This window comes from Terrapene carolina, unplaced genomic scaffold (genome assembly GCF_002925995.2).
Source record: "Terrapene carolina triunguis isolate 2854851 unplaced genomic scaffold, T_m_triunguis-2.0 Scaffold85, whole genome shotgun sequence".
NCBI lineage: Eukaryota > Metazoa > Chordata > Testudines > Emydidae > Terrapene > Terrapene triunguis.
This window is the reverse complement of record NW_020664436.1, coordinates 33549381-33575373: the sequence shown is the minus strand read 5'-3', so window position 1 is coordinate 33575373 and position 25993 is coordinate 33549381. Positions and strand designations below refer to the sequence as shown.

General features: G+C 41.6%; 1 protein-coding gene across 1 annotated transcript in view; it reads left to right on the top strand.

The window, feature by feature from the left end:
* Positions 1-25993, top strand: part of IGF2R (insulin like growth factor 2 receptor) — a 91987-nt gene that overhangs the window by 17503 nt on the left and 48491 nt on the right. Inside the window, exons 3-17 of the mRNA XM_024195828.3 lie at positions 2419-2543; positions 4804-4902; positions 5486-5612; positions 8253-8373; positions 12388-12502; positions 14951-15113; positions 15335-15515; positions 17063-17166; positions 17673-17837; positions 18215-18355; positions 18824-18970; positions 20237-20371; positions 20936-21086; positions 21913-22090; positions 22850-22965. Of these exons, the coding sequence (XP_024051596.2) occupies positions 2419-2543; positions 4804-4902; positions 5486-5612; positions 8253-8373; positions 12388-12502; positions 14951-15113; positions 15335-15515; positions 17063-17166; positions 17673-17837; positions 18215-18355; positions 18824-18970; positions 20237-20371; positions 20936-21086; positions 21913-22090; positions 22850-22965 (2068 nt within the window). The remainder of the gene's footprint in view (positions 1-2418; positions 2544-4803; positions 4903-5485; positions 5613-8252; positions 8374-12387; positions 12503-14950; positions 15114-15334; positions 15516-17062; positions 17167-17672; positions 17838-18214; positions 18356-18823; positions 18971-20236; positions 20372-20935; positions 21087-21912; positions 22091-22849; positions 22966-25993) is intronic.

Here is a 25993-nt window from a genome sequence, read left to right as displayed (position 1 = left end):
GTATCTGCATCACAAATTCCATCCCAGCTTATCTGCAGGCCTGGACAAAAGAGCAGAGTATCTGCGAGCCTGGTGGTAATGCCTTCCTGCTGACACTGGGATTTTGGGGGGAAGGGAAGTAGGGGAGAGCATTGGCAGTGGGCACTGTGTCTCAAATTCTGATGCCTGGTGTTCCTGTAATGTCACGATTCCCTTTATCAATGTTAACACTCTTTTTTCTCTTTCCCCATCTTGTCCAAGTCTTCTACAAATATTCAGAAGTTTCCCCTTGCTCCCAAAATACATTCCTATTTGGGTCTCCTCACTTAGCTCTGTCGCTTGCCCACAGGTAGGTCTGGAGTAGGGGAAATATGTTAGGGGAAGCCTAGCTAACTTGAACCACAACCAAGTAGCCTATTTTTAAAGGTATCAGACTACATTTATATGAGATGGAAAATCATTGACTGGCATGCGTTCAAACATGATCTGTTTTCCTAGTTCCGTCAGGGCCTAGAAGCAGAGGGAAATAGAAAGGGAGGAGGAAGTATCATGCCGGCATTTAAAGAGCACTTGCTCCAGTGTTATAAAATTGTGCCAGGCAGGCTTTGTTTCCTAGCTGTACAAAATTAGTGTTGGATGGGAGCAGGAGGACATGCAGTCAGTGTAGTAGATGTGGATTTTAGTGTAACATTTTATTCTTTTCTTAAAATTAACAGAAATATTAAAATAGGTCTGTACTGGAACATTTGTGTGGACTGAAAACTGGCACTAAGATAATTGAGGAGTAATGATAAACAACTGTGTAGACAACTAGTGAAGAGGTGTCTAGTGGGGTATGGTGTGTTGGGTCAGGTCTTAATATCATTAATCTGGAAGAGGGGAGCAAACAACATAATGAATAAATCTTTCATACTGGGCTGAGTTGCAAACAGTATTTTGGTTGGAGTAATAATAAAGAAACGTGGACAGAAAATAACAAAATGAGATGCAGCTTGAGGGAGGAAAACTCATGTTAACAGACTCTGTGGGGAAAATTAATCCAAGATGCCCACACTCAGTGGATGGGAGAAACTCTGGAGGCTGTAAGGCTGAAAGAGACCTTGAGGTGGACAACCAGTTAGCTAGGATTACTGTGAGACATGTTTGCATTGGCCCTTTTTGCAGCCACCGAGGCATGGTGTAGAGGGAGAGAGGCCTTTCTGTGTGGCTGTGGTGCATCTGTATGTGGAGCATCACGTTGAGTTCTGAGCACGGCATTGCCATGCTGACATACCCTGCAGGCTGGTTTAAGGACGGCAAATGTGGTCATGTGGGGTAGAGATTGATATGGGGAATGAGCCAAGCTCTCTTAAGCAGCTGCTTAGGGGGAGGAGAAATGTAAATCTTAAAATATTTGAGGGGTGCAAACATCAAAGGAGGAGAGGAATTATTTATTGTGATACAGAAGCATAACTTGAGGCGTTACGGTAAAAATAAGAGGGTGAGTTTAGACTTAATATCAGGAAGTAGCTCCTGATAGTGAGAGAGAGAGAGAAGACGCTGGAATAGTCTCCCAAGAGGTGTGATGGAAGCTCAGTCACATGAGGCGCTTTAAAATTAGCATCTTGAGCAAAGCTGCATGGACAGATCGACTGGATGATTGATAGATTCCACCCCACCCTGCCCCCCACCCCCACCTTCTTATGGCATGTCCCCATGCACATTCATTGTAGGCACTTGAGCCTAGATCTTCAAAGGTATTGTAGTGCCTAACTCCCAAATACCTTTGAGGATCTGGGTTTTGGCTGGTAGTGGGGTGTTAAGTTATACTGATGCAGTGCCTAGAGATCTCAGGTAAGCCAGGGCTCCCTTGTGTACAGGTGTCTAGCACACAGAGTAAATAACAGTCCCTTCCCCAAAGAGCCTACAGTCTAAAATGCAAACAAGGGGATGGCGATAGGGAGAAGGGAGGATGGGTAACAAATAAGATGGTTTAGCACTTACTAGCTGTAAGTACAATTCTTAGCCAAAAGATTGTAGCTGTATAACAAAAGATCGCCCCTAATCAAAATGCATACTGCCTTTAAACAGACTGAATACACTGCAGCAATATTGCATTAATAAATACTACTCACAATTGCTCCAGCTGGAAAAACAAGAGGATGAATTTTAGTTTGAAAAGCGTGAGGGTAAAACTTTCAAAAGTGCCTAAGTTGCTCTTGAAAAAGAGATTTAAGTTTATAAGTCACTTAAGCACTTTTGAAAATTTTTACCCTGGGTCTGTCTTAATGACTTAATTTATTATTCTTTGTTTTAAAATTGCCATTACATGGGTTTGTATGTTGTCTTGCGTAGTACTTAAGCTTAACAACAACATAGGATATTCATGATATACAAAGTTTTTTTTGTTTTGTTTTTTTTAAAGTACTGTATTATTGCAGCGCTTATCTCTTCGTTTAGGTGACTCATCTTTGAAAAGAAGTTCTAAATCACTTCTTGAGTTCAACACTACAAAACCCTGTTCGCAGCAAGGCGCTCAACATGTTGTACAAAGCAACATTAACTTCCTTTGTGGGAAGACTCTGGTTAGTCTGTCATTTTTGTTTCCTTATGTCCTTTGTGTAAGTAACGTCCAGTGACCGGAAGAAGAGCTCTGTGTAAGCTCAAAAGCTTGTCTCTCACCACAGAAGTTGGTCCAATAAAAGATATTGCCTCACCCACCTAGTCTCTTTAACTCCCATTTAGTCAGCATAGCTTGTGATTTTTCTAAACTTGCTTTTTGGAGAAATCTGAAATACCCCAGTTTGTGACGCTACAGATGTGATTACACCAGTTCTTTGAAACTCCCATGACAACCCATACTCTCCAAGAATGTGTATTGATCTCAGATTGTGGGACATGCAAGCCGTGCGTGATGATGATGATATTAAACGAACAGCTATCTTGATTCATGTGTTTTGCTAGGTCTAGTCAATGACTTTTTTTTTTTTTCTGGTTCTTTAATACTTTCAAATGGATTTCAGTATAGTATTTTCACAAATTATGTAATAAAATAAATTTATAAAAGTCAACAGTGTACAGAACACCTGAAAGCTCTTATTTAAGTGTCAGCTTGAGTAAACCGTGGACTTAAAATAGATGTAATAGAACAGTATCAAAGACTGTGACCAGCTTCCATTCTTACGAGCTAATATATGGCTTTCAAGCCAGTGTTTAGGTTTGTAAAGTCCTTTTATTTTAATGTGGTGTCTTCTGATAATTGCTAGAAGTCAGAAATAAATATTGCATTGGTCAGAAAACAAACCTAGGCCTCTGACTCATTCCTCTTTGGGACAGCTTCATGTAAGTGTTTTTAAAACTTTAGTACAAATGTAAAATTCTAGTTTAAAAGGTTTTAGTTTGATACTTGATGTCTCTAGACTCACACCTCCCAAACTCTTACTAGCTGAAGCGATCAGAGCTTGGACTTCTGTAAATACTTCTACCTAGGACCCAAACACTTCAGGAAGTGATGCTGTTGGCAATGATAACGTTATTACACACCTTTTTGGAAAGCAGGGTAACTTAGACCATTACGTGAAGTGCCCGTACATCAAACTTTTAAAAAAAAGTTTCACATGCCCCATGTGACATGATTGAAGAGAGAGGGTGCAGACAGAAGCTCAGAGATCCTTTTGCCCTTTCTACATTAGTTTCCCAGTGACAAGAAAATCTTCTACAAACTGTTATTGGTAAACTATAAAAGCCAGTATGGCCAGGGCGTGACTTTGCTAGAACTAGTTAGACAGTTCACATGATTAGGACACTGCCAACTCTTCTCCGTCTTTAACAAAACGATCTCTTATTGTTATTGGCTGGCACAACGTTTTTAAAAACGGTTTCTTGCCAAGGATGTGTGTATTTACTAGAGTGTGGTGGGGACTAATGTAAACAGGGCATAGAGATCTTTTACCACTTCCTTTCCATCCTTCATCTGGAAATGGAAAGCTTGCTCTGCCTGCGATATTCATAGGTAAATAGATTTAGTTTCCATGGCTGTCCAGCCCTGTCCATGTTAAGCACTCCTTAAAGTACTAGACTGACTTAACAATAAGCTATGGTTATGGCACTGTTAAACTGATGGTGTGTTTGGGCATGAAAAGCTTGAATCTGAACCAGACCTATCAAAACTAGTTTTTCCTTTACAGGAGAGATCCCTTGTTGGTATATGGTTGGAGATAAGATTAGTTTCTCTGGCCTTAATTGGTAATTGGCTTGTGGGATAAATGGCAGGCAAAAAATACCTACCTATGGACGCTAAGGTATGGAGTTGTACATTAAATGCGTTGTCTTGCTAAAACATAAATCATGGGGACCGGAGACCTGCTTTTCACAATTGCTGAGACCTGTTGTCCCTACTGACGTCAGCTGAAGTTGTGGGCACTCAGCCTTTATTTTCAGAAAGTCCCTAGTTTTGGCCTGTAAAATGTAGCACAAATTGTACACATTGAAAATGAGGTATTACTTTTGAGGGCTCATGCGCACACTGTGGTATATGTCATATCTGAAGGGACAACTAGGACTTTCCTGTGTGTTTTTTTTGGCAGTATGCCTCTGTGCTTTCTAACAGCTTTCCTTAGTAATAACTAAACTTGCCATTCATTTACTGGGGCATGTCATCGTTTCTGAGTGCTATCCATGCCATTCTTATTGTCAAGGAAGAATTTGGATGATTGCTTCCTTTTTAAAAAAATCACTTCTGTTTTGTTGGTACTGATTTCTTAAACTCATTTATTTTGGATTTCTTATAATTTTATAGTTATAAACTGAAAGCTAACTATTGATTTCATGATCTTTTTTAAATAGGGAACCCCAGAACTTGTCACTGCAACTGAGTGTGTGCACTATTTTGAATGGAGGACTTCTATTGCTTGCAAAAAAGACTCATTTAAAGCCAAGAAAGAGGTAATATTCATAATCCTGCGTGCATAAAGGGACATCACCAATTTTGCACTGTTCAGTTAGAAGGAATGGAATAGTAGGTCAGATAGTACTCTTGGTTTTTTTACAGCATACCTTCAGTTATATATTAAGACTGAACAATGGTTTTTTAACAACTTTGGCACAAGTAGCTATTTAAACTTCACAAAAGCTTTGTCAACTTTTTTGAAATGAAAATCCACCTTTCAAAAATTATGAATATCCTGTTAGAACAAATTCTTTGTTAATAGCTTAAGTTAACGAAGATGAGAATTTTAAGTAACTCTTCAGCACTTGTGACTTGCTTTCGGCACCTCTGCACAGCAAAACTAGAGTGAAGGGTTTTCACTGTTGCTTGTGCAGTAGCCAACATTGTCAACATTTTGCCTTCAGTGGGGAGCCCAGTGTTTTTTATGGAATTATTTTGACTTCTTCTGGGCAAACCTTTCCACTGCTAGATTTTATAAAAATCAGTTGTCTTTGGAAAAAGTATTTCATGTCCTATGATGTCTCTAACTAGTGTGGTATGGACTTTACATGGAACTAACTAACCTGTTTAACTTTCTAGGTACCATGCTACGTTTTTGATGATTTGAAGAAACATGACTTGAATCCGCTGATCAAGACTTCAGGAGGCTACTTGGTGGATGACTCGGATGACTATTCCTTGTATATCAACGTCTGTAGAGACATAGGTCTGAACCTCTGTGTACAGTATATGTGTCTAAGTTGTATGAATGATGGCAGTACTTACTAATGCCTCTAGTAAAGGCTGCCTGGTTTTATTTCCCGTTAAAGCCTGCTTTTAGGAGTTTATAACTCTATTGTTTTAATCCACCTTTGATTTGAAATGTGGCTTTGAAGGCAGCTTCCCTAGAGCAGTCTTCCAGAACTGTTGAGCTATTTAAAGAACATTGTCCTTTTGGATGGCAAAAGGGTTGTCTTAAAATAGTACAATCCAATCTCTGAGGCTCCTCTGCTGAGACTGGCGACAAAGGTATCAGTTGTAGTTGGTCTCTTGTTGCTGTCATCTGTCCAGTGGGATTCATGTTTCTTATGCTAGAGTTATAACTAGCGATTATAGCTCAATGTGGGCTCCAATTCAGCCAAGCTCTTGACTATACTTAACTTTAAGCATGAGTAGTCCTATTGAAATAATGTGCCTAAAGCAGGGGTAGGCAAAGTACAACCCGCGGGCCGGATCTGGCCCGCGGGATTGCCACGCCTGTGGCGCCACGGGCCCTGCGCCGCTCCCGGAAGTGGCCGGCACCACGTCCCTGTGGCTCCTGGGGAGGGTGGGGGGGAGGGAGGCAGAGGGCTCCGCGCGCTGCCCTTGCCTGCAGGGACCGTCCCCCACAGCTCCCATTGCCCGGGAATGGGAAACCACGGCCAACGGGAGCTTCAGGGGAGGTACCCGCAGGCAAGGGCAGCACACAGAGCCATAAAGCCCCCCCCCCCCCCCCCGGGCTGCAGGGATGTGGTGCCGGCCGCTTCTGGGAGCAGCGTGGCACGGGGCAAGGGCAGGCAGGGAGCAGCTCTTAGCCCCACTGCGCACCGCTGCCACCCCAGAGCCGCTCCAGGTAAGTGGCGCTGGGCCGGAGCCTGCACCCCTTCTGCACCCCAACCCCCAGCCCGAGCCCCCAACCCTCTTCCTTGAGCTCCCTGCCGTACCCCTCCTGCACCCCAACCCCTTGCCCTGAGCTCCTTCCTGCACCCCCTGCACTCCCTCCCACACCCCAACCTCCTGCCCCAGCCCTACATTCATGGCCCTGCATGCAATTTCCCCACCCAGATGTGGCCCTCGGGCCAAAAAGTTTGCCCACCCCGGCATAAAGTTTAAATATTTAAGTGCTTTGCTGGTTTGATACTTATTTTGGCCAATTGTGGGGAGAATGGAGACAATATAAGCAGTCGTGACAGCAGAGAAAATTCTTGACAGGCTGAATTTTATACATATTAGGTAACTTTAACAACAAATTAGTTTTTCTACACTGCATTGCTGTTGCGTTTTTAACCATATATATTCACTGGTCTTTGTTTTGTTAGTAAGAAGCATGTATGAACTTTGCTCACAGAACAAACTCAGTCTATGATTTTGTTTCAAATCCTAATGGCCTGAAACTTAGTGTTGGAAGTTGCATCTTTATTTAATATCAACAGCACATCAAAACAAAATGGTCTGCAGGTTTCTATAAAATATTGCTAGCCAAAACTCTCAGGATTTGCATTTGTTTTAATAGTGTTGCTTATCACCATGGTATCTGAAAAAAGAACAGGAGTACTTGTGGCACCTTAGAGACTAACAAATTTATTAGAGCATAAGCTTTCGTGGGCTACAGAAACATGGTATCTGAGTGGTTCTCCCTAGAACAATGTTTCTCAACAGTCTGTGCACTGGTGCTGTTCCCTAAGATCTCCCCAGCACAGTTTAGGAAGGCAGCAACCTGGTCTGTAATACCAAAAAGGTTGAGAAACACTGACCTAAAACATTCAGTTGAGATTAATGCCTGCAAATTGTCAAATTCCCCATTTCTTTTTATCCCTGCTGTGTAAGGTGAATACCCATACCTGAGTATTGCACACATACTAGGAAGAGCCTTAAAAACCTAGAATAACTCCTCTCCAAAATTCCATATAATTGGACATGTACAATAGATGTCTTCAAATCTTTGTAAAGTTTGGGTTTTTTTAATGTAATGCTTGAGGGTTGTATTATTCCTGTTTGTTTCCATCAGTATGCAAAAATCTTTATACGTATGGAAGTTTATATTAGTTGTAGTTATTACTATAGTAGCTGAATCACTATAGCATGGTAGTCTTGACTGGAACTACAGCTAGTGTTCTAACCCCAGTTGCTTTGAAGTAACCTATAAAATAGACTAGGTGAACATACGGTCTAAAATTCCATAATTGGATTTTCTTCACATCTAGAATACTACTCAGTGGTGGAAAGAAAAAGCTATTAGAATGAGAATTTGAAGTTTCTAGCTTCTGGCTTTTTGTTTTTTGTTTTAAGTTAGATGACATCTTTTCAGCTAGAAATAGTGGAAGTGTGCATTTTATCTCTTTCATGGCTTCAAATCCTTCAGCAATCTTTTTTGCTAATTTTAGCTTGCCAAAAATAAAACCATTTGAGTTCAAACTGCACTTTTGAAAACTTTAGTGCAAGACTTTTAAACCCTCCCTCAAACTTATGAGCTGTAAAGGGGTTTAGAATGAAAACTGCTTCAGTCTAATGTAACTAAATTGTACCTAAGCTGGCCCTAGATTATACTTTTTCTTAGCACTGCAACAAAAAGTTCATTTGGGTGATATATCTGGTATTCTCTTAACAGGAAGCTCAAGTAGCGAAACCAGAAGTTGCCCTGTGGGTAGTGCTGCATGCTTGTTAAGTGGAGGCCATGCTTTTGATGTTGGCAGTCCTCAAGAACAGCTGAAACTGCATGACAAAGACAGGTACTTTTAAATGTCTGAAAATCTCATGTATATATTTATAAGGGCTCCCTTTTGTGTTTCTGGAAAAACATTGTTCATTATTTGGCTGATATATATACCTGTGTTTCATGGTAATGAGTATTGTATATATTTCAAACATTTAATTACCAAAAGAAAGATAAAATTGGAAGGTGGCATCTGTTTTGTAGACAGGCATGAGGAGACTAGGTTTTTAATCTGTTATCATTGCCCTAGTGTAAATTTCTAATTTTTTTTTTTTTCTTTAAGAATAAGTTGAAATTATTGGTGTCACTCTCTGGTGGCATGGGATGGTCATTGGACGGGATGCCCCAAACAACGGACTGAGTTCTAATTCCAGCTGTTCCAGTGACCTGCTGCATGCCCCTGGGAAAATCATTTGGCCTCTGTCTCACTTTACTTATCTGTTTAAAAACAAAACTTTATCTCACACGAGTATTGCAAGGGTTAGAGTTGAATGCTTCCATTATGCATTTGCGTTAGCTGCCTCTTGGCTTCTGGGTATAGTAGAAGGTGTTGGCTGTGATGCTAAGTTGTCTAGTATCTGCCAACCTGAGACCCCCTTCTCTCCTTGTGTGACACTGCCACAGCTGAATCAGTAGAGACTCTAAGCTTCCTTGGTATTCAGTAGAGAGAAGTCCCAGGAGGACGTTCTCCAAGGGGGCCTCTCAACTTTGGAATTAATTGGGTTGGTCTGAAACAGCCCAATTTTGGTGGTGGGGAGAGTCAGGTGTGTGTGTGTGTGTGTGTGTGTGTGTGTGTGTGGATTTTTATTTGGATGGGGTTGGTATTGATTTTTTTGTGGCAACACAAGGGATGGCATTTTGTTTTTGAGCACTAGCTTCTTTTATGGCCCCTTTTTGAGCTGCTTCTTCTCTTGTTGCCTATGGGGAGCACTGCTTACCCATCCAGTCTTACAACACTAACTCCTTGATTGATACCCTGCCAAATGCATGTTGCTAGTGGGACTACAGAGCAAACCAGGTTATTGTGAATGAAACCAGGGGCTGGGACCCAGATTATATGGAAGCCAGTTAAAATAAATCAGGTAGTGACATTGATTGGCCTTAATGACTAGCTTGAATAAACTCATTTTGCCTTTGCTGCACAGGATGACAATTCAAAATATTGTTGCCAGAAATATTAACATAGGCCTCTTAGACTGAGAATTAAGAACGTCTGCCTGTACTAGTTCTCCTGTTAACTGGAAAGTTCCTGCCACAAGATTGATATACATGAAATAAAACAGTATTCTCATCTTTCTGATTGCAAACTTGTGCGTGTTACAAGTACAAATATATCCACATAGCTGAAAGAATATGGTGACCTACAAAAGATTTTAAACTGGGCTCGTGACCCTTTATGCTTTGTGATGTATACAGAATGGCTGAAAGGTGGCTTTCCCTGCTTTTGTTGGAGGACTTGCTGAGTCTTTGGGATGTGTATTGGCACTTGCACCTTAAATCAAGGGCCTGGGAACAGGGTTGTTGAATTTTTAGTGAAGCCTTCCTCCAAAAGATTATCTAATTAACATCAATGACTTGTTTAAAGACACACACACACACACACACACACACACACACACACACACACACACACACAATACAGAGTTTTAAACTGACTAAAATCTATTCCCTTCATCCATTCCCTTTCACTGTCCTGGCTCTTGTGATTTCACCATTTCCCTAGTTATTAGTATACTCTAGGCTAGGGAGAATCTACATTTCTAATGTATATATTTATTTAACACAAACTACATTACAAAAATATTAAGGTTGGAGTGTCAGGAACTCAAAAGTTAGGAAGTGGCGGAATTAAGGTTGCCTGTGCAACCTTAATTCAGTCTCCTTATGGATATGCCTTACCATACAGTCTTTAATAACGTGATCATAGCCTGTCTTTTTCCTTAGGGCCCTTACCTCATTCATTGTATAGGCTGGATCTGCTCAGGAAGTGAATCAGGGTTGTGCAATGAATGAAGCATCTGTAGGACCCCTGCTTCCTTTGTTGCAGACTTTGGAAGGTGTGTAGTGAAATGAGGCAGGGGATTGCAAGAAGATGGTTAAGGTAGTGGAATGCTGCCCTGGAAAACTGGATTCTATCCCTGCCTCTGCCACAGAGTTCCTATGTGATGCTAGGCAAGTCTCTTAAACCAAACTTTTTGCAGGTGGTCACTTATAGTGTGGTGCACACTTTCTGGATGCCTAGCTGGAGACCTTGAAGTCTGATTTGCAGAAGTGCTGAGCGCTCACAGCTGCAGCTAAAGTCAATGGGAGCTGTGCTTTGAGCACAGTACTAAATAATGCTAAGTATTCTGAAAAATCAGGTCCTGGGTGCCCACTTTGAGACTCCTAAAATTAGTGGACACTCTTTTAACTTTAATTTCTCAATGACTCAACTGTAAATTTGGGATAATAGTCCCTCACCTCACAGGGGCTTTGTGAAGATACATTATTTGTGGAACACTTGTTCTATAGTGATGAGCACCTAGAAAAACCCACGAGGAAATGAATAATTTTGTATTCAGAGCATGATTTGAGCAGTGTTCAGTAAATAAAATAACCTGGGGCCACACATCAGACAAGGAAGAAAAAAAGGAGTAGCTCCTCATTAAGTGAGCACCATCCATTCTGCGCACTGAATGAAGCAGGGGTTCTGTGGAAAAAATAGTATGTGAATGTGTGATTAAAGACGGTATAATAATGTGTACGCACAAGGGGACAGATGAATTGGGCCAGCACTAGAGGGGGATGAGACCCACACTTTAAGTGGTTTTCTCGGAGGTTTACTGACGACAGAAGAATGGTGAGACCAGGGAATGTTGGGTTCCATTCCAGCAGACTCAGAAGGGAAGTGAGCTCTAGTGGGCACAGACCCCTCCTGTCACTGTCCTGTCTTCCCCACCCCTGACTTCTCATCCCAGTCCTAGTGTCCCCGTCCAGATCCCAGCCTTCCTTACCCTCAATTCCTCACCCAATCTGCCTTCCCTCTCCACTACTTCCCAGTCTCTTCCCCCCCCCGGACTTTTTGTCCAATCTGTTTTGCCCCTCCCTGCCTGTCTTCCTCCTTGCACAGTCTCCTCCCTTGTGCCCTGGTCTTGTCCTTTTTATATTTGAGTCTGGCACCTTCCTCCTCCATGCTGCCTGGGCACTTACAGGTTCACTGGGAGCACCTGACATTTTTCTGTTCTCCGTTCTGGTGCCTGTTCTGTCCCTGGCCCACAACAGTCAGGAGTAGTAGTTGCAGGAAAGTGCCATTAAATCCTAGATTGGAGCATGTTCACCGCTGATTTCTCCAAAGCTTCCATCCCCTGAGGTTCTAACAATTCTCTACTGAGCATGTGCAAAACAGCCTTTTCAGAGACTTATAATTGGGTCAAATTTGAGTGGATTTTCACAGGAACAGCAAAAGGCGCATTCCTCCTGCCACAATTTAAAGTTTGTGCTAAAGCTTCTCAGCAAAACATTTGTAAGAACTTTTTGTCTTGCATGTTCAATGTACTGTTCCCTAACCTTGATCTTGGAAATGGCTGAACTGTTTTGGATACAACTTTCCAGAAGTTAACAGCCTGAGGCAGGTACCTGACATGGAAACATTTAAGACCAAATTGTTAAAATTTGGCAAAGTTATAAGCAACTGAAAATGGGGTGTACAATGGGAAGTGTCAAGCTACTTAAATAAGTAGTGCTGTCAGTTCTGCCTGTCGTCGTTTTGGGACGAGGGGGAAAATAAGGCTGAAGATTCTTATTGTAACTAAGCAAAAAAGGCAGAATCTCTTCTCTCTCTCCCTCCCCCCCCCGCCTTTGTAAGTCCTCTTTTAAAGATAGAATTTAATATTTTTCAAATGCCTCTCCCAGGGTCTCTGGGTAAATTGCAAGTATCCCACTCTTGGTATTTGCTAGCTAGCTTTCCTGTGTAGTACACTTTGTATTTATTTATAGTTGGAATTTTTTCTGGCTTCCCATTTGTTGTTTGATTGATTTTATTTTTTGTTAGGCTTGTACTGAGTTATGAGAAAACATACAGTGAAGAAGAGAAGCCAAATTTCTGTCTTGGCCATAATCCAGCAGTGACTATTACTTTTGTGTGCCCATCAAAGAGAAGAGGAGAGGTAATTGATCATTAATGCAGTCTAAAAAAGTTTATTCTCAGTTAACCTCTCTGCTTCAGCCTCTGTTTTACTGTGAGCAGAAACCTAGTATGTGCTTTCCTGTTGGGGTCATGAAGCTTATTAATGTTTGAGATCCTCAGGTGCAAAGTGTTAATACTCACTACAGTATTAGTGGTTGTGTTTTTTTTTTAATAGAATTAAAAAAATTTTCAGCGATAAAACAACTGTAACTAGGACTACAAATTAGAGAAAAGGTAGGTGAGCTCCCAGCTCTGTGTAGCTTGAAAGCTTCTCTCTCTCACCAACAGAAGTTGGTCCAATAAAAGATATTACCTCGCCTGCCTTGTCTCTCTAATATCTTGGGACTAATATGGCTACAACAACACTGCAAAGAAATCATAGGAATACAAATGTCTTGAGGCTCTCTCTTAAAGAATCTCTTCTTACTTTGCGTGACAACTGCTCTCTTCTGAATTTCAAATTGTGTTGAGATCCTTAGAGCCGAGCATTGGGGTGGAAATGGATATCCCTCTCCAGAGTAGATCATTATTCCTAGGCAAGAAGTTCTGCTTGCTAATAAGTGCCGTTCTCCAACCTGATTTGTGTGACATGCTTCAAGTCTTTGTTCTGTGTAATTTGGTTCCATTTAAATCTGACCGTTTGTCTTACATCTACTATTGCACCATGCCTTTAGTCCGCAAAATAAGTGTCATGTGCTTTCTTTAAATTATTTCTGATTAGTTTTTAAAGCAGAATCATCCTTGTGCGTTAGATGTCCTATCTGACATAATTGAATGTTATGCAAGAACTGAGAACTTTAACTTATCTAGCAACATCCATTTGTTCCAGCTCACATAGTGGCATGTGATCTTGGCAGCAAGACACTCTTTTAAAACCAGGCTGAAATTAACATTGCTGACACTTTCTCTGCATAACCTGTCACGTTTACATGTTTTGGACAGATCTTGTTCTAGCCTATTGTCCCTTTCCTGACCTAGATAGCTGTCTACACTTCAGCCAGATCACTCTTTAAAACTGATTTGAATAAAGATTTTTTTCCCCATTCATTTTAAAATACTCTGCATTTACATAGCGGCCATGATACAGGTAGATTTACTAATTCCACCTTTGCCTTCCCAATCTTCCCATGCCTGGCCAGTGTGTTTGTACACTTGAACATTAATTGGGAAGCAAAAATATTAAATGCAGACTTATGAATGAAAATATTTCTTACAAGTTTTCTTTCCACTAAAGCACATTCAGAATTTAAAGTGGTCTGTTCTAACCACATTTTCCTTCTGATTATTAAGTCATTTATAAGGATTTAAGTCTGTCAATTATTGAATTAATTATTGAATATGTCCTCTTCATCAGGACATACTGATATTCTGATACAGTAAATAAGTTTCCCAGAAGTTTTAACCAGAGGGCAAGTTGGGGGGAGGGAGGCAAGAGGTGAGAACTCTATATAGTAAAAATCATTTACCAAAGTCCTTTTTTGGGGGGAGGAGAGGGGGTGAATCCTGTAACTCAGTGTCTTATTCAGAGAAGTGTCCCCATCCTTTTATTCTTTTGAACTCTTGTCCCCTGTTAACAAGTAGAGAGTAGTGTGAGCATGAGATTTGCAATTATAATTCTGGCTCTGATACAATCTCATGTTGGGCAAGCCATAGTCTATTAGTTGGAATTGCTTTACCCAAAAAAGAGTGAGAACTCTGTTTTTCTCCGACACCAGTCTCTCAAGGGTGGTAATGATTAGTGCTTCTAAAGTGCTTTGAAGAAGAAAACTGTTATGAAGTGTTTTTAAAGCTGTAGATAATGTAGCTAACATTTGGTAAAAGACTAAGTCAACTCTTAATAGTGATTAATTTGCTATACCATTAATAACCTTTCAGGAGTTTAGTCTTGTGCGGTACCTTTATTTTAGACACAAAAAAGACCAACAATTTGGAATCTAGTGCTTAAGGTATGTACCAAGAATCATCGTTAGGCATCTAAATAGGCAACTAGATCGATATTTACCCTAATGTAAGCACTGGATTTGAAAAGGTTGGTCACTTTGTTCTTCACCCCCCCCCCCCCCCCCCAAAAAAAAAGAGACCGCACACAAATTTTATATAGATTAAATATACAAATCAAGATGACAAACTTGCAAAATATGCGGGAGTCTTTATTCTTTAATTTCTTCTTTAGTCTTCCTTTTTAAAAAAATTTGCTCTTAAATTTCCAAAAGCATGGTCTCACTTTGCTGGAAACTTGACTTTCACCTAAATAGATGAGGGGTGGAATGGTAAGAAGGGGTGTTAGGTATACCTATCTTCCATCTGAGGTTTTTGTGTCAAATTAAAAAAAAAACTTTTTATTTTTTTATTTTTTATTTTTATTTTTTATAAAACGCTTTGGTCTTATTTTTATTTACAACTTTAATCATGTTCATTTCCACATCAGCGCACGGGTCCCAAACTCACTGCCAAGCTCAACTGCCGGTATGAAATTGAATGGGTCACTGAATATGCCTGTCACAGGGATTACTTGGAAAGTAGAAACTGTAGTCTGACCAGTGAACAGCATGATGTCTCCATTGACTTGACACCACTCACTCAACAACCAAGTAAGTTCCTTATTTTTCTTTAACGGAGAAGGGCGTGAATTCCATAGACCAAAACTGGAGCTTGGGATAGCATCCTGTATAGTGTGTTTGGGACTGAAATTTGGTGACTCAAATGCTTCTAGTCTTTTATTCCAGTACCTGTTCAGGGTTGTTGCTTTTCTTTGAACCCTTTTAAAGAAAAAGGCTGCCACCTTAATCATTTTCTTTCCCTGTTTCCTTAGGCTATGTCACACCGTACATGGCTAAAGATGAAAAAGAAGAGTATTACTATTACTTAAATATTTGTGGGAAAACCAGTGCAGGCAACTGCGAGGATGACACTGGATATGTTTCATCTTGCCAAGTAAAGTCTCGGAGTAACCAGCAAAAAGTGGCAGGAAAATTTAAGAACCAAACCCTCAGGTTTGTAAAGGCATCTGAGCTACGCCTTCCAGATAGGTCGCTGAAAGAGAGAAGGGGTAAACATATGATAGAAACTCTCTGAGACTTGTATATAGAAACTATTTTTGTTTTGTAAAAGGTACAGAATACGGTAGGAGGATGAATAATTAAAGCAATCTCTAACAAATCCATTTGGATTTTGTGAGTTAAAAATCATGGTAATGCTTTGGCAGAGCCATGCTTGCAAGCACTATGGCAGCTGTGCAGCACCAGGGGTGCTAAGATGGTCCACAATAGGCGGGAGTACTAAAAAGTACTTCTCTCCTGTTGATGTCTAGACTTTCTAGCTGCTGCTCTTGAGTTGCCTTACTGAGTTTTGCTGGTAACATTACATCAGAATCCTGTTGGAGCCAGGCCATATAGAGTAATGAACCTACTAGGGTTTCTTACTACACCTCTACCCCGATATAACGCTGTCCTCGGGAGCCAAAAAATCTTACCACGTTCTAGGTGAAACCGCGTTATATCGAACTTGGTTTGATCCGCCGGAGTGCGCAGCCCCGCCCCCCCGGAGCACTGCTTTACCGCGTTATATCTGAATTCGTGTTATATCGGGTCGCGTTATATCGGGGTAGAGGTGTATATTGCATGCTTTTGCCAAGTTAAACATATTTGTACTTCCGTCATGTACAATTTGCATTGTTTAGAGTTGCAAACCCATACAGTGAAGCAAGATCTCTACATCAGCATATTCCTTACTGAGGCACCTCTAAGCTAGTCTGGACGCTAGTATTTGCAAAACAGCACTCTTTAGATGATTTGATATATAGGGGGTGCCTCTTAGCCTTGTTGTTCAGAACATACCCTCATAGCTTCTTGACTTTTTCTGGGTGGGACACTCTGAGGAATGACTTTCTCCCCATTCAAGAACAGAAATGCAAATTAACTTTTGCATGAAAATATTTTCATGCCAGCTAGATTAAAATGTGAAGCTATGTTCTTCCAATAAATGGAATATTGGACACAGAGGAGATCCTAAATGAAAACCATGGTAGTCTTAGAAAAATTTAATTTCTAGTAGAAACATCCAAGAAAAACATTCAGATTTTGTTTAGAAAATATGTAATTGATGCAGGATGAAATCCCCGTGCCATGTAGATTGATGAGAAAAGTTAGGGCCTGAGTTTCCACTTATCTGTGCTTCATGTAGTCCTTTATACCTGTGAAAACTGGTTGTAAAACACTACAAATCAGAAAGGTGTAAATGCACAAGGTACAAAGCACAAGGTGGCGAATTGGGCCTTAGTGTTAATCTTAATTGGGAAGGTGCATACAACAGAATTTCTCAATTATGGTTGACAAATCCCAGGGAAAAAGCAATTAGAATATTCTCAATTTGATGGAAAACTCAGTTGCTATGCTGAGTAACAATTTCTTCCCCTGGAAGGAATGAAGCAGTTATCAATTGCATGAATTGGGCCTCCATTAGGTGGGACAAATAACATGGTCATGCCTGGTGGTAATGTTTTTCAAAGGTTAACTTAAAGCATTGGGATTTTTTTTATCAGGTACTCTGATGGGGATCTCACGCTAATATACCCAGATGGAGATGCATGCAGCTCTGGCTTTCAACGAATGACTGTCATAAATTTTGAGTGCAATGAGACTGCAGGTGAGCATATGGGTTACAATTACTTTACAGCGCTTTTGTAGCCTCTGTATATGCTTTTGCTATTGAACTAGTGGAACTACTCCCTTGTGTCCAAGAGCCAAGTGGTTATGAGCCAGCATGGTTGTATCTAATTTCTTATCTGTTGGTTAGGGGTAATTCTCTAGTTTAAGTACTTCTGTTGAGAATAATTACAATGTTATTCCTGACTAATATGGTAAATGCTAAAGAAATTTTCGACCAGCTAGAGGGCACTTATCTTTGGTTTTAAAGCACTAACTTTATTTTTAATGTTCAGTTACCAAAGGGTCTGTTTCTTCGTTATTATTTTCATGGTCTGCAGTTAATTCTGTGGCTGATGCTGCAGTACATCTCGCTGCCCTGGAATTACAGCTTTGTAATGTTTCTGCTGTGACGTGGATGCGAAAGGCACAAATGCCATTACCAGAATTCCCCTGTACCCCTTAACTTGAAACCCAATTGTCTTCCTGGCTTTCTAACCCTATAAGGTAACGAAGGAAAAGGGGCCCCAGTATTCACTGGGGAGGTGGACTGCACATATTTTTTCACCTGGGATACTAAATACGCCTGTGTTCAGGAGAAGGAAGATCTCCTTTGCAGAGTTGCTGATAAGAAGAAACGATATGATTTGTCACCTCTGATTCGCAGTTCAGGTACAGCAGCAGAAATAAAGAACTGTTTTTCTATGAACTATTATTTTCAATTTATTGTGAAACCATGTGCTATTTTCTTAATTGCCACTTCTCCATTGTGAGCCTCTTCTTAGCCTCATCTTAGCTTTTTCATAGGTTCTTAATCTTCTCGTTTGAGTGTGTGATATTAGCGTTCAATTTCCTTTTTATGAAAAAAATCTCTGTAAATAAAGAATTGAATGCCTTCTAAAGGTGCAGCCTCTATCAGTCTCCACTCAAGGTCACTTTATTTGTAGCTGTGGTTTTTAAACAGCTCTTCATATTGTGGATGTGTTTGGGATCGTAGGTAGTTAGACAAGACTGTGTGTTATATCTAAAATAAAATCTCTTGTTCCCAGAGTCAGCGCAGAATTGGGAAGCTGTGGACAGCAGTCCTGTCGAAGCAGACAAGAAACACTTTTTCATCAATGTCTGTCATAAAGTACTTCAGAAAGGAGCAGCTGTTGTCTGCTCAGAGGATGCAGCTGTTTGCTCTGTTGGTGAGTGCACAATTTTGAAACAAGTGTGGGTGTGGAATATTGCCTATAAAGATAGGCAACACTTTGAGACTGATTTTGTAATACTTCAGAGGGTCACAAAAGATGGGTGTGCATGGGGCTGGAGGAGAGAATGGGGATAAAGTGGTGCCTTGTGCCCAAAAAAAGGCCTAGGAAAAACAGCATAAACATACTTGGATTTCTAGTTCAAGAGAAATTGTTCTTGGCTAATATTGTACATTTCACTTTGTTTCCAGGCCTTGTGACAATGCTTTAAGGTGTAAAACAGCAAAATTGCCATAAAATAATCATGCAAAACAGAAATTTCTCAGAGCTGGTTTTACCCCCTCCCCCTCCTCGTAATATTTAGATACTGGCTTCAGCTTTTTTCCAGCTCCGGGAAATCACAAAATAGTCATTACTTAAAGTAAGCTTACTATTTTTCTCTTCTCTCCCTCCTCCTCACCCCAGATAAAAATAACAAGCCTAAAAATCTAGGAACGTTCATGTCTTCTCTCAAAAAAGTTGGAGAGAGGATTCAGCTTACTTATTCGAATGGAGACAGCTGTGGGAATAACAAGATGATCAAAACTGTCATAACCCTTGTGTGCAAGCCAGGTGAGAATGTTGACACCCATTTGTTTTCTAAGCTTTTTATAATGAAAGATAAAAGTGGAAATGGTTTAAAAACCATTAAAGCTCTTTGGCAAAACCTTTTCTAAAACGCAACTTTTAATGAAATCTGGCAACTTCCGCTAGATCTAGTGACAAAACTGCTAAATTGGCAACACTGGATGGAAGACAGACATGAGGAGGTGGGAGCTGCAGGGGTGGGGAAGGAATCGGATTAACTGTGTGGGAACGAGGAAGATGCCAAGGGGAACTGGGGTTAAGCAGGGAGGAGGGCAAGGGAGAGAACAAGTGGATGCTGGGGTAGGGAGAGAGTAGGGGAGACTTTGTGGATGAGGGCAGAGGGATATTGGGGCTAGGGTCATGGTCAAGACTGGGACGGAGGGCGCAGGGATATTGGTTGTCAGGGAAGAATAGGTAACTGGTGGTGGGAGGGCTCCGGGAGTTGTGTGGAGCAGGAGGAGTGGCAGTGGAGGGAGCCCGGACAGCAGGCAAGTGGGCTCTGTGCAGGTTGGCTGAAGGGTCCCTGCTCCCTCAGAGGGGATCTGTATGGCTCTTCGGGTGGGGAGGCAGCGCTGGGCTGCTCCTGGCAACTGGCCTTCGAGAGCTTGGCTGCAGGGCATTTGTCCAGGATGGGCTGTGCAGTGCAGCCCTTACCCTCCCCACTCAGGGGTTTTCTGTATCTGGAGGGGCAGATCCTGGTGTGAGGGACTCAGGCGGGCTGGAAGGTGCCTAGTGAGAGTCAAAGGAGAGATGGAGGCTGAGCAGGGTCTGAACTCTGGGGTGGGAGGGGGTCCTCCTGACCCCAGAAGTTCTAAGGCCCAGGCAGAGGGGTTGCAGAGTGAATGTCCCACCCCCTGCAGTGGTGGCACCCTTTATACACACAGCTTTGACTCTTACTACTTTTCCCTATAACAGACTTGTATCATGTCCATGTATCCTAGATTTAGCAAAGGAGAAATAGGATTACAACTTAAAACAAGTTATGCGGGGGAGAATCTTTAATCCAGTGTTTTTTTTGAAGAGGTGTTGTAAGTCATGGGGATATATTGTCAAAAAAAAAAGTACCCTTTTTAATATGCTAGCTTCTGCATTCAATGGGAATAGGGAACTGATAGCTCAGCCATCTGAGGTTTGTCTGTTTCAGGCTATTTGCTACTAAGCTTGGCAGAAGGGGCTTGAAAACCAATGACAATTCAGCTCCATACTGTCCCTCTTTTTTTTTTTTTTTTTTTTTTTTTTTTTTAATGCCAGGTGACCTAGAAAGTGCTCCTGTCTTTAACTTGGAGAGTGATGAGTGTTTGTATGTGTTTGAGTGGTATACAGCTGCTGCCTGTGTCCTGTCTAAAACTGAAGGAGACAACTGCAGAGTCTCTGATGCTCAGGCAGGTATGTACCCAACTCCCACAGAGGATGGATTTGAGGGTTTTGTTAGTGGAGAAATCTCAAGCTTATGTGGACTTTCATATTTGACAACCTATTCCACATGTAATCGTGTGTTATTTTAAAATACATAAAATGATTATCTGAGGTATGTATATTCACTCTTGCATTTGAAGCTTGAGCTACGAAACTAGGCATGTGGAAATGGCTGTTAGGTGCATGACTAGCTATATGCATCTGCAAATACTCCACTTGCTTTTGCAATCATACATTTAATTTAGCCAGGCATCTTCATTCTTGAAGGTAGTAAAATGTACTTGACAGTTGTACAAAAGTAATAACAAGAGTTCTTAACAGAGTATTTAGATTAGATGAAAAGACCTGTAAAATGTAAAAGAGCATCTGCTTTAGTCAGATGACACCTGTATTTATCTACTTGGTTTAGAAAATAAAGTATAGTTGTCTTGACTATAGGCCAAGAGCTTTCAGAAAGATGAGAAAAGGAAAAAAATTGAAAACAAATCTGAATATACTGAACAAGTGTGGTGTTTTTCATTTGCTTCTCACTAGGGTTTTCTTTTGACTTGTCACCTTTAACCAAGAAAAGCGGCAGCTATGTCGTTAACACAATCGATTATGATTTCTACATAAATATTTGTAGCAGTGTGCCAGAGGACCGTTGTCAGCCAAAATCAGCAGCAGCGTGTCAAGTAGCAAAAAGGCAAGTATCGTCAGTCTCATGTAATCTCTAGTACTTGGTCAGTTGTTGTACATAGTGCATTAGGTGCCTGTCTCTAGATGTGGTCATGCAGTAACTAGCTTGCTGAAGTTAATTATGAAGTCCTGTAATTCTTTCAAACTTACTGGTAAAGGAGCTCTAAGCAATATGTAAAAAGTCTCATTTCACAGCTCCCACTTGATGGCGGGGCGGGGAGGCGGGGGAGAACCCTTGGAGATTTTAGTTATGAGAGTTGTACTTTAATTTCACTTAAAGAGCAGTTCTGTTCTGAAAAGTGATTGTAAAAATAGCACTTTATTGTTCAATAACTGTTTCAATGGACCAAATTCTGTCCTCACTGAAAATGGGTAGGTTGGATAGGTGTGACCGAGGCCAGAATTTGGCTTGTAGAGTGGTTATGTATGTGTTTTTGTGAGAGCCCAGTTATGCTGCTAGACTCTAGGTTCAGTTTGCAGGGCTAAAAGTTGGATAAAATCATCCCCTCTACTTGTAAATGGAGAGGAGTTGCTCTGGAAGCCATAAAGATACAATAAACCTGGATCCCCTCCCCCCATGCCATATATAGTCACTTTCAAAGAAGAACTCCACTTCAAAGAATAAGGGTATTACTCTCTATATACTAATGCTAATGTGGCTCAGAACTAGCGTTTTGAAAACTTGGTTTCCCTCCAAGGCTTGTTAAATTTACATCAGTTATTTACTCTGTGTGTGTGCACACGCCCTAGCTTTTAAGTGGTGTCTTATGAGTTCAGTTAGCATTTGATTTAAATAAATTCTTTTCAAGCTATGTGTGTTTTTGCCTTTTTAGCAAGGATCATACCTGGAGTCTAGGAGAACCCAGTTCCAAACTTTCCTATTACGATGGAATGATTCAGTTGACCTACAAAAATGGTACAACCTACAACAATGAGAAGAAAACACAGCGATCTACCCTTATAACTTTCCTTTGTGATTATGAAGCTGGAATAGGTCAGCCTGAATACCAGGTAAGAACTTCCAAATGACCAAGAGGGCGTGGGCGGAAACCCCTAAATTTCAAGGATCTCGGATTCTCAGCTGCATTGTGTCTGTGTGAAACCTGTGTAAAACAAAGGAGAGTCAAACTCCCAGCAGCTGCAGCGGGGATTCTGATAAAAGGCATTTTGAATTATTATTGCAGAGCATCTGCCTCTGGTTACAGTCATAACCTTAAGAGCTGCAAAAGCTTTGTCTGGCATTCTGAGCAACAGCAGGGTGTTTGCCCTGATCTGGCTAATTTCCATCTTGAATAATTACGTTCTGCTTCTGTGCCAGACAACTGTGGTTATTGGAGCCGCACCCATACCTTATATTCTTCTGTAGTTTCCTTTTGGATAACAGTATAGTTGGCCATTGTGCAGCTGAGGAGGCTGCATCCCAGTGACTGAAGCTACATGCAGGAGCAACTTGTTAAAGTGCTGTGGAATCCTGTGGCGTGAAAGATGCTAAATGAATGAAGAGATTAAGTTTTGATAACTGAACTGGGGAAAAATACACAATTGAGAGGATGACAACAGACAGGAGAGCTACAGAAATCAGCAAGCTGTGGATCCCAAATTTTTGCATCCTAAGAGAGCATAGGTTGGATATTCCCCATGTATAAGGGAACAGGCCCATTTTACCCAAGTTAAAAGGCATATCAGTTCATAATATTCTTAGAAGCCATACTGTTATGACCTATTCTGCAGTCTGTTTGTGACTGTCTTCCTATGATTCTGGTAACTTAGGTAGAAGACAATTACACATACAACTTTAAATGGTACACTAAATATGCCTGTCCAGAGATGCCATTGGAATGTGTTGTGACTGATCCCAAAACCATGGAACAGTACGATTTATCAAGGTAAGAGAGAAGTAAATAGATTCGTAACTGAAGAACAAAAACTGCATCTAAAAACAAATGTTCTATCTAGCGAAGTCTCACTGTAAATTAATTTGGTGTCTGCTGCATAGACAACGTTAGAAACCAATGATCATTCTTGACAATCTTGAATTGTAAAGGACTAGCAAAAATGAAGGAAAAAGCATATCCCTTTTTTTTAGGAGGCACACTGCTGTGCCTGTCAGAGTTGTAAATTGATTAGTGTCCTGCATTGTGTTTTGTTTGGCTGGCTTTGATAGCAAAAATGGTTGTGCAATCAGAATCTTAGTATCAGAGAGGTAGCCGTGTTAGTCTGGATCTGTAAAAAGCAACAGAGAGTCCTGTGGCACCTTAAAGACTAACAGATGTATTGGAGCATAAGCTTTTGTGGGTGAATACCCACTTCGTCAGACGCATGTAATGGAAATTTCCAGAGGCAGGTATAACTGGGGGAGGGATAGCTCAGTGGTTTGAGCATTGGCCTGCTAAACCCAGGGTTGTGAGTTCAATCTTTGAGGGGGCCACTTGGGGATCTGGGGCAAAATCAGTACTTGGTCCTTCTAGTGAAGGCAGGGGGCTGGACTCGATGACCTTTCAAGGTCCCTTCCAGTTCTAGGAGATGGGATATCTCCATTAATTATTATTATTATTATTTTATAAATATGCAGGCAAGAATCAGTCTGGAGATAACGAGGTTAGCTCAATCAGGGAGGGTGAGGTCCTCTGCTAGCAGTTGAGGTGTGAACACCAAGGGAGGAGAAACTGCTTTTGTAGTTTGGCTAGCCATTCACAGTCTTTGTTTAATCCTGATCTGATGGTGTCAAATTTGCAAATGAACTGAAGCTCAGCAGTTTCTCTTTGGAGTCTGGTCCTGAAGTTTTTTTGCTGTAAGATGGCTACCTTTACATCTGCTATTGTGTGGCCAGGAAGGTTGAAGTGTTCTCCTACAGGTTTTTGTATATTGCCATTCCTGATATCTGACTTGTGTCCATTTATCCTTTTACGTAGTGACCGTCCAGTTTGGCCAATGTACATAGCAGAAGGGCATTGTTGGCACATGATGGCATATATAACATTGGTGGAAGTGCAGGTGAATGAACCGGTGATGTTGTAGCTGATCTGGTTAGGTCCTGTGATGGTGTTGCTGGTGTAGATATGTGGGCAGAGTTGGCATCGAGGTTTGTTGCATGGATTGGTTTCTGAGTTAGAGTTGTTATGGTGCGGTGTGTGGTTGCTGGTGAGAATATGTTTAAGGTTGGCGGGTTCTCTGTGGGTGAGGACTGGCCTGCCTCCCAAGGTCTGTGAAAGTGAGGGATCATTGTCCAGGATGGGTTGTAGATCACTGATGTTGCGTTGGAGAGGTTTAAGCTGAGGACTATAGGTGATGGCCAGTGGAGTTCTGTTGGTTTCTTTCTTGGGCTTGTCTTGTAGCAGGAGGCTTCTGGGTACACGTCTGGCTCTGTTGATTTGTTTCCTTATTTCCTTGTCTGGATATCGTAGTTTTGAGAATGCTTGGTGAAGATCTTGTAGGTGTTGGTCTCTGTCTGAGGGGTTGGAGCAGATGTGGTTGTACCTCAGCGCTTGGCTGTAGACGATGGATCGTGTGGTGTGTCCGGGGTGGAAACTGGAGGCATGAAGGTAGGCCTAGCGGTCGGTGGGTTTTCAGTATAGGGTGGTGTTAACGTGACCATCACTTATTTGTACTGTGGTGTCTAGGAAGTGGACCTTCTGTGTAGATTGGTCCAGGCTGAGGTTGATGGTGGGGTGGAAGCTGTTGAAATCGTGGTGGAATCCTTCCAGAGTCTCCTTCCCATGGGTCCAGATGATGAAGATGTCATCAATGTAGCGTAGGTAGAGAAGGGGCATGAGTGGATGAGAGCTGAGGAAGTGTTGTTCCAGGTCAGACGTAAAAATGTTGGCATATTGTGGGGCCATGCGGGTGCCCATGGCGGTGCCGCTGGTCTGGAGGTATATATTGTCACCAAACTTGAAATAATTGTGCATGAGGATAAAGTCTCAGAGCTCAGCAACAAGTTGTGCTGTGTCATCATCAGGTATACTGTTCCTGACAGCTTGTATTCCATCTGTGTGTGGGATGTTTGTGTAGAGAGCCTCCGCATCCATGGTGGCTAGGATGGTTTTTTCTGGGAGATCACCAATGCATTGTAGTTTCTCAGGAAATCAGTGGTGTCACGGAGATAGCTGGGAGTGCTGGTGGCATAGGGTCTGAGCAGAGAGTCCACATATCCGGATAGTCCTTCAGTGAGTGTGCCAATTCCAGAGATGATGGGGCGTCCAGGATTTCCAGGTTTGTGGATCTTGGGTAGTAGATAGAATAACCCCGGTCGGGGCTCTAAGGGTATGTTGATTTGTTCCTGTGTTAGTATAGGGAGTGTCCTGAGTAGATGGTGCAGTTTCTTAGTATATTCCTCAGTGGGATCTGAGGAAAGTGGCCTGTAGAATTTGGTATTGGAGAGTTGTCTGGCAGCCTCCTTCTGGTAGTCAGACCTGTTCATGATGCCAATAGCACCTCCTTTATCAGCCTCTTTGATTATAATGTCAGGGTTGTTTCTGAGGCTGTGGATGGCATTGCGTTCTGCACAACTTTGCTTATGAGGCAAGCGATGTTGTTTTGCCATAATTTCTGCCTGTGCACATCGGCGGAAGCATTCTATGTATAGGTCCAGACTGTCATTTCGACCCTCAGGAGGAGTCCATGTGGAGTTCTTTTTCCTGTGTTGGTGGGAGGGTATCTGTGTATCAGTGCATCAGTGCACTGTTCAGTGTTATCTTGAAAGTATTCTTTGAGTCGGAGGCGGTGAAAGTAGGCTTCCAGATCATCGCAGAACTGTATCATGTTCGTGTGGGTGCTGGGGCAAAAAGAGTCCCTGAGATAGGACAGACGCTTCTGCTGGGTTGAGTGTGTAGCTGGATAAATTGACAATATTGCTGGGTGAATTAGGGGTACCACTGTTGTGGCCCCATGTGGCAGGTAGGATTTTAGACCGCT